The sequence below is a fragment of the Pogoniulus pusillus genome, chromosome 4 (genome assembly GCF_015220805.1).
Source record: "Pogoniulus pusillus isolate bPogPus1 chromosome 4, bPogPus1.pri, whole genome shotgun sequence".
NCBI classification, from domain to species: domain Eukaryota; kingdom Metazoa; phylum Chordata; class Aves; order Piciformes; family Lybiidae; genus Pogoniulus; species Pogoniulus pusillus.
In genome coordinates, this window is record NC_087267.1 from 42781256 (window position 1) to 42794951 (window position 13696).

At 38.6% G+C, this 13696-nt stretch overlaps 1 protein-coding gene across 4 annotated transcripts in view; it reads right to left on the bottom strand.

Moving 5' to 3' along the window:
* The window catches only part of TAF3 (TATA-box binding protein associated factor 3), a 144339-nt gene that overhangs the window by 121084 nt on the left and 9559 nt on the right, over positions 1-13696 (bottom strand). For all 4 annotated transcript variants that reach the window (XM_064142689.1, XM_064142691.1, XM_064142692.1 and 1 more), the window contains exon 2: positions 10938-11180. In XM_064142689.1, coding sequence (XP_063998759.1) covers positions 10938-11180 — 243 coding nt within the window. The remainder of the gene's footprint in view (positions 1-10937; positions 11181-13696) is intronic.

The window sequence follows — 13696 nt, forward strand, 5'->3', positions numbered from 1 at the left end:
ACTGACACAGAAGAATTTTAACTCAAATTTCTTCTTATATTCTTCACTTCTGCTTCTCATACCAGTGGAATTATTTTGTCCTTGACTAGGCAGCAGGGCTATATTTTAACATCCCAGATTTAAACTGGCATCCCGGCTGTATGAAATAACATGTTTCTAGAAGACTAGAAGGTGCAGAAGACCCCTCACTCAGCTCTCTCCCTCTGCATAGCAGAGACAGACAAAAAATACATGCAAGGAGCTCAGCTGAGTGAGCTCAGGTGAGAAGGAAAATGTCTGTGTGAAGGAAAAACTTCCTAAATAGACTGGCCATTTACAAAACCAAGGGTTGAATGAAAAATCTGAAGTTTCTAATAGATATGCATAAACTGTACACTGTGAAAATCAGTTTAAGCAAAGGCTGCAACTTAAGCATTAAGATATTTATAGCTTTCTAGTGCACAAAGTTTACTTTCCCCAAGAGTCCTAAAAAAATACTGAATTGTCCATACATGCAATATTTTGATAGACTTCAAATGCTGCTAAGTGTAGCTGAACTATTTAATACATAAACAGTGAAAGTCCACCTTGATTTTTTTAGCTTATAACAACCAATGCGATTTTCTATCTTTCCCCTCCCTACCCCTCCAAACAAGTCCACAAAAGTTCAAGTGTGGTACTAAATGAGGATAAATGGATGGCTAAATCTCACCAAAATCTACATTAATTTTCGCTTGTGATTCTGAAGCTTCTTAAACAAACCATCCCAGTTCAGGAATAGGTAATTTTAATGCTAGTTTTCAGAATGAAAACACAGATATCAAAATATGTTAGTATATGTAAAATAAAAATGTGTTAATGTATGTGCATGTTTTGATCTCTTTGCAAGTATTTGTTTATTTTGTACAAACCCACACACCAAGGAAAGGTAACTGAATTACAATAAACCTTGCTGATCTGAACACATAAAACAGATATTACAGAACATTAAAACTGCTATATGTAAGAATGGTAAAAATCCAACAATTCTTTTAAAAGCAGAAAGCAGTTATCTCAGAGATTAAAGATGAGCTATCACCTTCAGCAATATTGTGACTTCAGAACTGAAAGAGAGCCTCTTTACCCAACGTGTTAAAGTTTCTCATGCAAAACCAAAAGCATCCTTGTTTCATATTTAATTTGCAATGGGATACACAGCAGCTGAGCCATAAGAGCTTTTCTGGCTGGTGCCTAACTGCCTGCTGAGACGGGCTCCATGCTCAGGTAGCACACAACTGAGGACTAAATCCTCAGCACTGCACCTCAGCTCCCGTTAAAGTTAATCTGAACACGCTAGACTTGAAAGGAAATGAAAAGTGAGTTTCTCTCCTTTCCTATGGCACCAGGACTTCCTGTGTTTTAGCGATTGGTCAAGAACTATTATTTCCTCCGTGCTATTCCCAGTTGTGACTGTCAGAGGGAATTAGTCTTGTCCACATACAGACACAAAATATTTAAATGTGTCTGGAACCAAAATCTCACATGGACAGGAACCTGGAGAAACTTGGAGAATGTTAAGATTCAAATATGCTGTACCTGAATGAACATGCTGCTCTAAACATTCAGAAATGCAAAGTTCATTTGCTGAGATGAATATCCACAAAAATCTATGCAAGATAAGGGGTATGAAAATTATTTGCTCTCCAATTCAGGATGGATTATTTGGCCAATCTGTTAAACTGTACCTCTCAGACGCACAGAATCAGTACCATCCTCCTTCCCTCAGGGAAAAGAGCTCATAACGTTTGAAGAAAAATATGCTTCATCCCAACTGTAAGGATACACATGAAACACAGTCTTCCTTGAACACAACTGTTTGGAATGGGAAAGCAGCAGACATCAACAGGGTGAATGCAGAGGGCAAACAAGTTCAGTAAAGAAAATAAATTAAGCAGAATGCTGCAGATTGTAAAGTGGCCAGGATAAAGGGCATTTAAGTTGTTATTGGACTGTTTAAAATGCACACACGCAGAGCTGAACTTCAGTTTATCTCTCCATATAAAATAGCACCTCTGGCAGCGTGGCATCAGCACTTATAACCACGATTGAAACATTAATCTCAAATCAAGTCAGAGAAATTTGTGACTTTACTGTGTTACCACCTGAAGACCCTATGTTTTCCACCCCTGGGCTAAATACAAGCCAGATCCAGCCCTGCTCAAGTTTGACATTGCTTCTTATAAACACAGGTATGCTATGGCAGCTTTTGCTTAACCCATCCAAACAACAGATACTTAGACACAGCATGCAAGCACAACTACATTTTACCTACTCAACACAACACACAGCCGTTCAGTGAAACAAACCCCAAGCTAAAGGAATATATAAAAATATTGTCAAGTCATCAGAAAGTCATTAATGCTTCTAATGAGTGCAATTACAAAAATGAAAGATTCCTAAAACCCCACTCGGTTACAGATGAACTTTAATTATCCAAGCATCTTGCTACATGAACCAGGGTCATGTCTCCAAATTTGAACTCTCTGTGTTAGCCATCCAACTTTACATTTCTCAGGCTCTTGCAGAATGAAGTGTACACAACAATGAGCTTTCCTTTCCTAATGACTTACCCTCTCACTAATATTCCCTTTAGCAGAGAGTTGGAGAAAACAGGAACACGTAGCAAAGGTGAAGACTGGAAGAAGACACTGAAGTTAAGAGCTGTAGAGTAAAGTTATAGTGCTTATCTGTGTGTGGCAAAGGACGAGTAATTCAAATGAGCTTTCTTAGTCATAATTTTAAGAATCAGAAGGCAGACTTCCTTGGTCTTCACCTGGACTCTACCAGGTATTTGTCTGCAGCAACTTCTAGTGAGTCATTCACTTGATTAATGAAAGAGAGATATGGGTCCCGTAATCCACTAGTGATCTCTGTCTAGACAACAGCTCGTTCTGATGTGAAGATCAAGGTTAGGCTCAGCTACACTTGAAAACGTGCATGTAAACACTATGGAATGCCTGTTCCTGAATAGCTCCAAGCATGGGTATTTTTCACAGGAGAAGAAACATGTTTCAGATACTTCAAAAGTGTTTAACTGAAAAAAATGACTCTTCAAGTAACTCTTTACTGGACAGCAGTGTTATTCAGAACAGCCACTTGGAGTACCAGTGGTCTGTGCCAGGCATGGACCATTCCCATGTCCATGTAGATGCTACTGCTAATCAGCAGCAAGAAGATGCTGGCACGACTGGAAAAAAATAAGGCCACACATCTCAAAATCAGATACAGTGTGAGGTCTTAAACTACGTGTTCTACCTCCACATCCTTCCCAAATGATTCTCTCAAATACAGGACAAGATCAAGGCTTGCTCAGGTCCAAAGCCATTTCATGGAAAGTTTGACACAAATACCTGTGCATAGTGTGGTAGCAATCAAATTTGTTGTTTTTCTCCCAGTAGCTAAAATAATTTTATTGTACTTTTTAAATGCCAAGAATTGGTAGTAATCACCAACACACTCACTAAAGAAAAGCTTCTGTGGTGGCAAAAGCCAAAAGAGAAAAGCAAAACTAAACAGACAACATTTGATAAGAAGAAAAATAGGAAAGGCTCCTGCATGAAAGAAAAGCACTGAAAAATAACAGTTACAGGGTCAGCCTCTAAAATAGGCCAGTTGTGCTTCTCTTTTATCCAGCTTTAAGAAGTGGTCAGACTTTCCATTTCCCACTCCCTGTCCCAGGGTCCCCAAAAATACTCGGCGCAGCAAAAGAAAGTCTGAAATGCTTGAGAACAGTAACACGCAGCTATCAGGCGATAACCTAATTTGAAACTTATGCTTTCAAAGGCACAAAGGTGTCTGATGATCCAGATGAAATAAAATCCTCAAGTATAGCAGCAGTAGACAGTGCAGGAAGCAATGGGGGCACTAAACAAAGTCATACATTGTCAGAAAAGGAAAAAACTGATCTGACATGATGAGTCAAGACAAGCGACAAAAGTTTTGCTGAAAAAGGATCAGTAGGAAATTAAAATCGTGACAGCCTTTCTGTTGAAAATACACAAGACAATAGAATCCTTTTATCACGAAGTCCCATTTTCTCCTCCAAGTTTCATTACAGCCAAAATGGCAATTTGCACATCACAATGCAGTGAGTGACTTTCATTCCCGTTCAAAGTAAATAATTCACTGCAAAAGGCTGGCTTTTATGAGTCAAACTTCTGCACTGCACCGTATTTATTTTGAATCCTTAGGAGTCACTAACAACTTGTACGTTATCTAAACAGGTCTGAAAAGCAGAAAAGAAGTATCTTTGTGGGAAGGTTTTAAAAGGGTGATATCCCCTTGCAAAAAAAAAGTCACATTACCTTCATTTCATTTGTTATATGCAATAAATAGATAGCTGAAGAACTCTATTTTCACAGGGCTGAATTTTTATAGTTAGCATTACTAACTACATTTCATTACTTTAAAGAAGCCTGAAGCCAGCATCTTTATAAAATCTGTTTTCTGATTTGCTTATTGAGGAACAGCCAGATTCTAGGTGATTTAGATATTGTGAAGGACAACACTTAAAAAAGGATAGATTTAGACCAGACATTACAAAGAATTTCTTTACAGTAAGGGTGGTTTGGTACTGGAACAGGTTACCCAGGGGGGTTGTAGATACACCCTCCCTGAAGGTATCCAAGGCCAGGTTGGATGGGACCTTGAGCGACTTCTGGTCTAGTGGAAGATGGCCCTGTCAGTCTCAGAAGATTTGGAACTAGGTGATCTTTAAGGGCCTTTCCAACTCAAAGCATTGTATGACTCTATGAAAAGATCCCAACAAACAGAAACACAGAAACCCATCACTAGGAATTGGGCCCATTGGAATGGGCTGTTCAAGGAGGTGGTGAAGTCACCGTCCCTGGAGGTGTTCAAAAAAAGACTGGAGGAGGCACTTAATGCCAGGGTCTAGTGGATTGGCTAGGGCTGAGTAATAGGTTGGACTGGATGATCTTGGAAGTCTCCTCCAACCTGGTTGATTCTCTGAAGGTCTATCCTAAAACTAACATAAACATTTGAAATCAGTTCCCTCTATTTCCCACTTCCAGCTGTCACTATGCTTCTTACAAAAGCAGCAAGAGAGTTTGGTGTTTGGTGTTTTTCTTTTTCTCCCCACAAAGACATGAGTGACTAAGAAAACTTCAACACTAGTTGCCCACGGAGTACAAAATAGCATATGCCTCCGTCTCCACAGTCTATGGATCCCAGCTATGTGATTTGGTTTCTGCCATGGATAAGGTTTTACTACGGCACTTATTACATTGAATTTTTTTCCCCCCTTCCAAATGCTGCAAATTAAATGAAGCTCTCTGGTGAAAGTCTATTTAGCTTCACATTTGGAGTCTCTTATTTAAAAAAAGCCCTTCTTCATTAAATCCTTTCTTACAGTATTTCACTGGAAATTATGCTTTCGATTATGATACAACTTCTTAAGAAAAGGCAAAGATACAGTTGTCTTCCCAATTACAGCTTTATCAGCATGTCTTCTATAAAAGTTATTTTTTCTGTCTAATGGCAAGATTTAAACCAGCCACATTTTCTGTGCACTTTTTTTGTTCCTGTCTCACATTTTCCTTTTTCTTTGAAACCTGCCTCTCCTATTGGCTCTTTCCCAATGCTTTTCTTCTGTCTGCATCTCAAGCTTGGCTGCCTTTCTCATTTTGTCTGTTTCTCCTGTTGCTTTCTCCTTGCTAGGCTGATGCATACATGAAGACTCATTCTCACAAAAGCAATCAGCCTCTAACACTCAGCAGACTGCATGGACGGCTAAAGGATGCTTGCAAATACTCAGCAAGCGGGCACGGTTAGCAGCTAGGAGCAAAGCATTTGCAGTCTGGCAAGGGTTTAACTCTTCAAACTGGTTGACTACACAGTATCTGTTTGTTGATGGGTGGTGGTTTCCCAACCAAGTATGCTGAAAAAGCTCTATTGAAAAGATTAATGTTAGTCTTAAATCATCGTTGCAACTGATAGAAGGAAGAAGAGCTAGTTTGTGGGGTTAAACTAGGTCTGGGGAAGAGCAGAAAGGCTTAAAAATTACAACAGCAATATGTGTGTTATCAAAATGGCAAAGCTGATACCCAGTATTATTTTTAAACACATCTTGTGCCCATTTATAAAAGAGGGATTGGCTTTGAAATTGAAATGACAACACTGGTTTGAGATCCAAGACCTGCTACATTCAGTTCTGGACCACAGACAAAGACAGCACTATTGGACTGAGGGGCCAGTGACAGCTGAAAATCTAGTGACTGGAGTTAAGAAACAAACACTGACAGGAAAAGCTACAAATGAACTGGAATTTGGTCCCAACTCAACAATCAGAAATACACTGTCAGTGCTTAAACAGACTTGATGAGGAATGAAAAAGTAAAAAACCTAAAGCTTGGTAAAAATATTTGCTTCTAGATCATCTTTAAGGAAGAGTTGGACCTCTATGAAGTGGGAGTGAAGTGGTATAGAGCAGAAGACAGGAAAAAAATGAAGTAAGAACTGAAAAGAAAGTTTGACTCCCTAAAAGCCACCCTCCTACTCACAAAAATTCACAATGACTGGGAGAAGACTCCTAAGACTTCTCCCTCATATCGTTCTTCAGTACAATCACAGTGTGAGGAATGAAGCTTTAATGCAAATGTAGCAGCCTGTGAACAGCACTGAATGAACTAAAGCAATGTTTAATTTGGTCTCCTAGTCAGATAAAACTGTGACTTCCAAAAAAAACCCCAAAACCAGAAAAAGAAGAATCACTGCCAGGGGTTTCTTTTTCTTTTGTCTTTCTTGTTTGTTTCACTGTTTTGGCTTTTGTTTTGTTTTTTTTTTGCTGTTCTTGTTTTTGTTCTGTTGTGTTTTTATAATACAGTTTTACTGTTATTACTACCATTATTAAAAATTAGTAATAACAAGAGGCAGTAGGCATAGGTAGTTCATCCCAAAAAGCTTAAAAATCAGGATTCCTACAGCACATGTAGGAATCACACTTCACTTTTCTTCCTTTTAATTATGGAGACTGATACAAGTTCTTAAAGCACCAGGACCTAGGCCTCTCAATGCTACCACACAATTTAACAGTGATTATTATTAGCTGTGGAAAAGTATCTGGGTTTTCTCAACCGGCCTAGTTTTAGCCCAGTACCATTTTGCTTCAAATGCAATCAATAAATTCTATGAAGTTGCTGTATTTTTGCAAACTCTATGTTCTTTTACATTAAAGCACAAGAAATAAAGCATGACCATCATGTTTTGCAACTAATTTATTTTTTCCTCCTTTTTTAATCTCTCTTACAAGTTTACCATGACATTTTAGTGACAACAGTGCTAAAATAACTCAAAAAACCAAAAAGGAGACTAATTAAAAAAACAGGCAGACAGCAAACATCATGATACATTGGCATAAAATTATCCCTTCGGTGTCCTTTGTAAAAGTACTGCTAGAAAAACCCAACATTTGCCATGGCAATACTGAGTCAGATTGTTCTATAAAATAAAGAAATGTTATATGCAGATTCTCACAGGGCAAGTATTTGTTATCTGCACCAGACGATTTAGTCAATGCATATTACTGAAATGAGACAACATATTTAAGGCAAGAAAACAGCTGCTTGCTTAGAACAAAACTTGTGCTACCAAACTAACTTCCAACTGATAGAAATTGCAGATCTTGAGAACCCATTTGCCATCCTTGCTTTCCCCCACCGCTTCAGAAATCAGAGAGCTGCTTCAGCCTTTCTTGCTATCAGATACTTAGGAAGGAAATGGCTCCTCTCAGGCTGGACAGGGCTTTCTCTTATCAAGTCTTTGGCAATGATAACTAAGACATCCCACAAGCTGCTGGGTAGACTGAATAATCTGAATTGCAACGGTTCTAGAGTAAGTAGAAATAAGAAGTTATCTACATGTGCAGAAGTAGAGGACTCCGGAGAAGGAGGTTAGCAACACCTACTGGTCATGGTGCATACTGAAAACTACTTTGGTTTGGTTTTTACATTAACAGTAATTTAAAAAGCAAACACGCTTACTTTTTCTTACTGAAGCACACAGCTAAAATTACCTGTGAAGAGATAATTCTTCTAATGAGATCAACTGATAGAATTTGAAGATATTACCTCATCCAATAAACCTTGTTCTGTTCATACCCCTAGACTCCTGGCTATGTTACTGCCAATATATATCTGCACAAGTAATTTCTGAATCCTATCAGTAGAGAAATACTCAAAGTGTGCTGAGCTCTAGGCTTCGATGGGACATAGCAAGTCATCCTGATGGCTCCTTTGAGTGACTGAAAGATTTATATTATACATCATAATGTGCATGAAGCCTTCCTTCGTTAGTGACTAATTATCTTTAGTGCCTACTCAAAGCAACTCAAATATTATGAGCTGCACAATCTTAGCAGCAGCATGGGTTTTTCCCTCCTCTATAAAGATCTGAAAACTATTCAAACAGCTTCTGCAGTTCTTGTGACACCCTCCTTTAATCACCAGAAGTAGAGGCTTTCCTTCCAAATTTTATTTGGAGTAACATACAGCAGCTGCTTCGATAACCTTACCCCTTAAAAACATTTAGATACAACATTTACAAACAGCATTTTCAGAAAACACCTCATTCAACATTAAAATGTTCTCAGCTGTATTTTAAATCACCTATAAGAAACCTGCATTCAGCAGCTGTATTTAATGGTTGCTTTAAATTTCCATTAAAAAAGTATATTGTATTCATTTTTTTGAAGTTGTGTCTACAGGTCCTCTGATACACTAGCCTCAGGCATCAGAAGTTTTCCTGGTTCTCATCCAACTTTGGAAATAATATCTTCTTGCTTCGGGTGTTAAAAGGATTCATACATTATTTATAAGGACTGCTAAAATCTAACTCCTGGATCTAAGTTGCAAGAGAAAGAGTATAAAAAGTTACATACCAAAAGAAAAAAAAAAAAAGGCACAACTGTCCCCATTTCAATTTTTAGCCTCTCTTTGTATGCCACACTAGGTTGAGTCTGCAAGACTCTCATCTCTCACTCCCCTGTTCAGATATTCCCCACTGCTGCTTTGAGCCTTGGTGGACTTGATCTTTCAAGTCTTTTTCAAGTACTGTTTTCTAAGTTAAAACACAAAACAAAACCCCAAAGAAACAAAAACCAAACCAACAAACATACAAAAGAAAACCCAAACAAAATGCTGGGTAAGTTGTTATACTTCAAAGATGGAGGATTGCTTTGACAGAATGGTGTTTGTTTACCTCATGAAAAAATCAAGCTAAAATGTTTCAAGAGAGTAGCCAGAACAGGGTAGTTAAAATCCCTATTCACTTCTTCACATCTTCTTTCTGTAGACTTTTCTCTTAGTAATGCTGTCTACATATATGATATTTACATTTTGTCTGTCTCTTCCTGGTTTAAGAGAGTTCATTGTAAAATTTTAAAAACAGCCCTTTTAACAAACCTCACAAGGGGAATATTTTAGTATCTCCTTATCAATCCAAGAAAATAGTTTTGCTTTGAACAGCAGTTTCGCTTCCTGGGTTATATTAAGGCAGGAGACATTAAAACGCTGTTGATTTCTAAAATAACAATGCAATTAAAGAAAAAAAGTCAAATGGAAGGTGTTACAGAGCTTCAAAATACTCACCAGCATGAGCAAGTCCTCCCATTGTCTGGAAGTAGTGTGTTTGTTCTGAACAAACTTAAAACCCATTGCATCCGACAGCTCTTCAGACACTTGTTCCTGACTGCAATTTCATTCCGTTTAACAGCAGCACATAGTAACTACCATCTATTCAGCTGAGCACACACTACAACTTAGTCAATCATTGAAAAACTGCCCCATGTGACATTTGCAACAGAACAGCAATGGATTTTGCTGACCTGTCAAGGTGATGTCATTTATGTTCATCTTTACACTAGGCAGATTTTTTACACATATTTCCACGTGCAGATTTTGAGATAGTAACTCTTAAAAAAGAGGAGTAACAGAGCACAACAATCATTCTGTCCCCATGGGCACTATAAATTAAATATATATTAATATATAAATTAAGTGAGGACTGCACATGTTCATTACACTCTTTTAGAAAATAAAGTTTTGTCTGAGATTTTTGTACCTGGTCCACAAACTTAAATAAGTTTACTTCCCCACAAAATGTAGTTGTGTCATAGTCACTATTCAAAGGGCAAGTTAGACCTAGATCGAATTTCTTGAAGGTTTATCCTACTGCCAATCAAGTCTCATGTAGCTGGAGATTAAAATACTCCACAAAACCAACTTTTCTGCTTTTTTCCACTCTCACTGTTAACATTCTCACACTACATGCAGCTTGTACAGTTGGTTTCACTGTTACAGTGATCCTCAAACCCCTACTATCCACTAGACTTTTACACAAGAAAGGGAAGGAAAGCAGAGCAGTGATAAAGAAATCTTAATCAATGTTAGCAAAGAGAATTAAAAGCAAGTGTTGTACTTCTAAATGACTCTTCCTTAATTTAAATCTGAATTAATTTTAATTGAAAGATCTTTGTGTTTCTGAATGTTTTTTTGTGGTTAAATTTGTTCAAAATGAAGCAGCAGCAGCAGCTGTTGGAAGCTGGGAATGCTGTGTCAGTCTTGTCAGCCTCTCCTCCATCTTTACTTTTATGATTCTGGCAGTATATATAAAAGGGAGGCTATCGCATAAATGTAATGCGAAGCATTCATTTCTATCATCCTCCAAAAACTTTAAGTTTAAATGCATTACAGAAAAGTGTATTTTGACACCAATTAACCTTGGAGGAAAGTAAAGGAGTGGAAAACCAACTTGCCCTGTTTTGAAACCATGCTTTTGTGATACCCAGTGGGTCCCTTCTGAGCGACTGTTACAGGGCAGCGCCAACTCCAACTGCTCAAGGATGCAAACAAATATGCAAATACACAGAGACAAAAGCTTAAAGCAAAGGATCAGTTTCGAACCTTCTTGAGAGGAGACAATAGGTGGCATATAATCAGGGATGTACTCCTTCCTTTCTTCTGCATCTTTACTTCCCGGCTGGGGAAACTGCAGGACGTTGTTCTTGCTGACAGGAAACAAAGGGATCTGATGTGCGAAAGTGACAGGTTCGATGTTGTGTATGTAATCTTCAAGCTCGTGCAGGTTAACCCCCATAAGTTTGAAGGCATCACCTACATCATCCAAAATTGGATCTGTGCGACCATCTGCAGCAACAGGGAAAAAAAAGAAACAAACAAAAGAACAACATTTTTGCAAAAATCTAGTTAAAAACAATTAACCTCAGGATCTAGGCTTAGAGATTACAATCCAGCACTGCTCACCACTGGTATGGGAGATTCCTGCCCCACAGCTCTGCTATTCACCAGGTGCTACAGCGTTCTGAGGCAAGAAGTATTTCATTTGCAGCCATACCCCTCTGTTTCAATTCATACCATTAAAGAACTGCACCTCAAAAGGCACATGAAGCAAAACCAAGGGAGCAGCAACAGGCAGCTTTAATTTGCAACAGACAAGAACACCATGAGACACCACTTAAAAGTTTTCAGTTTCTCAATGTCAATTCAAATGAATGAAAGAAGCCCTCAATGCGCAGAATATGGCCTTTTACCACCATGCAACAGACAAAACATTACTTTTTCAATCCAGAAAAAGATTCATTTTGTTGAACCAACTGTTGTTTAATGGGTAGCAAAAAAAAAAAAAAAAAAGGTATCTCCTGTATCTCTTGATAACAGAAATACTTCACATAGTATCTTTCAACCAGATGAAATCTACGGGCTTGATAAACTATGAGTCACTTTACCTACCGGTTAGATATACCTCCCGGATGGAACACTGGAATATCACCAGTGGTCTGATGAGAAGTGAATATTTCACATGAAACTTCAGGGGCTGATTTCCCAGGGTGAAATTTAAGTTTGACTCTACTGGCAAATTTTCTTTTTCTTATGAAAAGTATGGTGAAGCCTTCCTGGATATTTATTTAATAAGACTTCCAAGAGAGGATGCAGTTAGTTCTAGAAATGTAATTTGGCTGAAAGATTTAAACTGTAGAGCACAGAAGTCTTCTACATGACTTGGTTTCCTTGATGTGACAAGAGGGAAATCCCTCTGAAGGCCTCTGGGAGGAGAACTAGGCACCTGGTTTTGGTAGTCAAAGCACCACTTGGATTCTCATCTTTTCATAATAGTAACACACAAAGAAAGATACCCTAAACATGACTTTATTAAATACCATTACACTGAATTATTAAAACTCTACATAGTTGGTTTATGAAGATATTATATCCCTACATGATGATAAGCTGTGATTTACTTTAAGAAAGTCATTATGGAAAACCAGCCCATGCCTATTGAAGGAACACAATCGCTATTGTGAAGCCCCAGCTTTGGAGGACGGGGAGGGGGGGATGCTCTTTTGTTTGTCCTTTAACCTAATCTCCTCTTGGTTTATCTTGAAGCCGCCACAGTTGAGCGGGCTGGTTCTCACATCACTGGATGAATTCAAACCCCTGGCCAACTTACGCCTGCAGGTACATTTAGGAAATAAGAATTTTGTTCTAAAATTTCTCTTCTTAGTCTCGCAGTGAAGATAAGGATAATACTCAGATTATGGTTTTGATTCTCAGCTTTGCAACACTGGCCTCTTGTTTAACTCCGGGCAAGTTGCTCGTGTTTTAATTCTCTCTGTAGCTAAGGAGATCAGACCAAGTTAGCGTCTCTTTTGCCCATCTGTATTTACAACGTGAACCCCATGTGACAGGAACCATCCCAGATTTTGTGTCAGTGTATCTAGGACCAGTATGACACCAGTTTCTTTTGCAGGTGCTAGGGACAGAAATGTGGAGACTTACATAAACATAACTAAAGGAGGATATCACTAATCCGCTGTAGTTATGAGATCCCTGTAGGTACTAAGCAGATGGAAGAGTGCTTTCTCCTTTAAAAAAATATCAAATTTAGATCACTGACACAGCTAAGAAATTTTGCATTATCATTTCTGGTTGCTCTTCAGACTACAAACGTGCTGAACCATTTTCTAACATGTCAATACTTAACAGCTACAAGTCAGACAGGCGTTTAAAAAGAAAACTTGGGGAAATCTTTTCAACAAGGCCAGCAGTGGAGAGCTTTTATTCCCCAAACACTCCTGCAATCACTGGCTGTGCTATCCTCAGGACAGACGGGAATTCATGCTGAGCCTCACACCACTTATTCCCAGGTGGGCACTGCCAAGACGTGGAAAAAGTCCAGACAGGCATGAACACACCTTGCTTGTGTACAGATTCCCTGGGAAGAAAACCCACTGCATAGGCAGGGAAAATGCCATCAGAAGTTTCCCAGCTTGACAACGTGGGGCACGAGACTGCAAGATGCACCACATCTACCTCATTACTAGGGCTGCATGGACGTGTTTCAAATAACTTGCTCAGTGTGTGCACCATTATGTACTTAGGGTGAAAGTTTAATCCAGTTTATCACTATGACAGGAAAAGGTCTCTTCCTAAAGCTACACATGATCTTTTTAACCTCCAAGAAAGTGTACCAACGTGATTAGCCAGTGATAAATGATAAAAAGGACTTTGTCCTGCAGGTGCTTACTAAGAACACGTGGCAGAAAAGCAACTATGACATGTAACTGAAGCAACCATATAATAAAACCCCCCAAAATAATTCTGTCTTAAAAAAGCCAAGTACAATAGGTAATTAAAAAACCCAA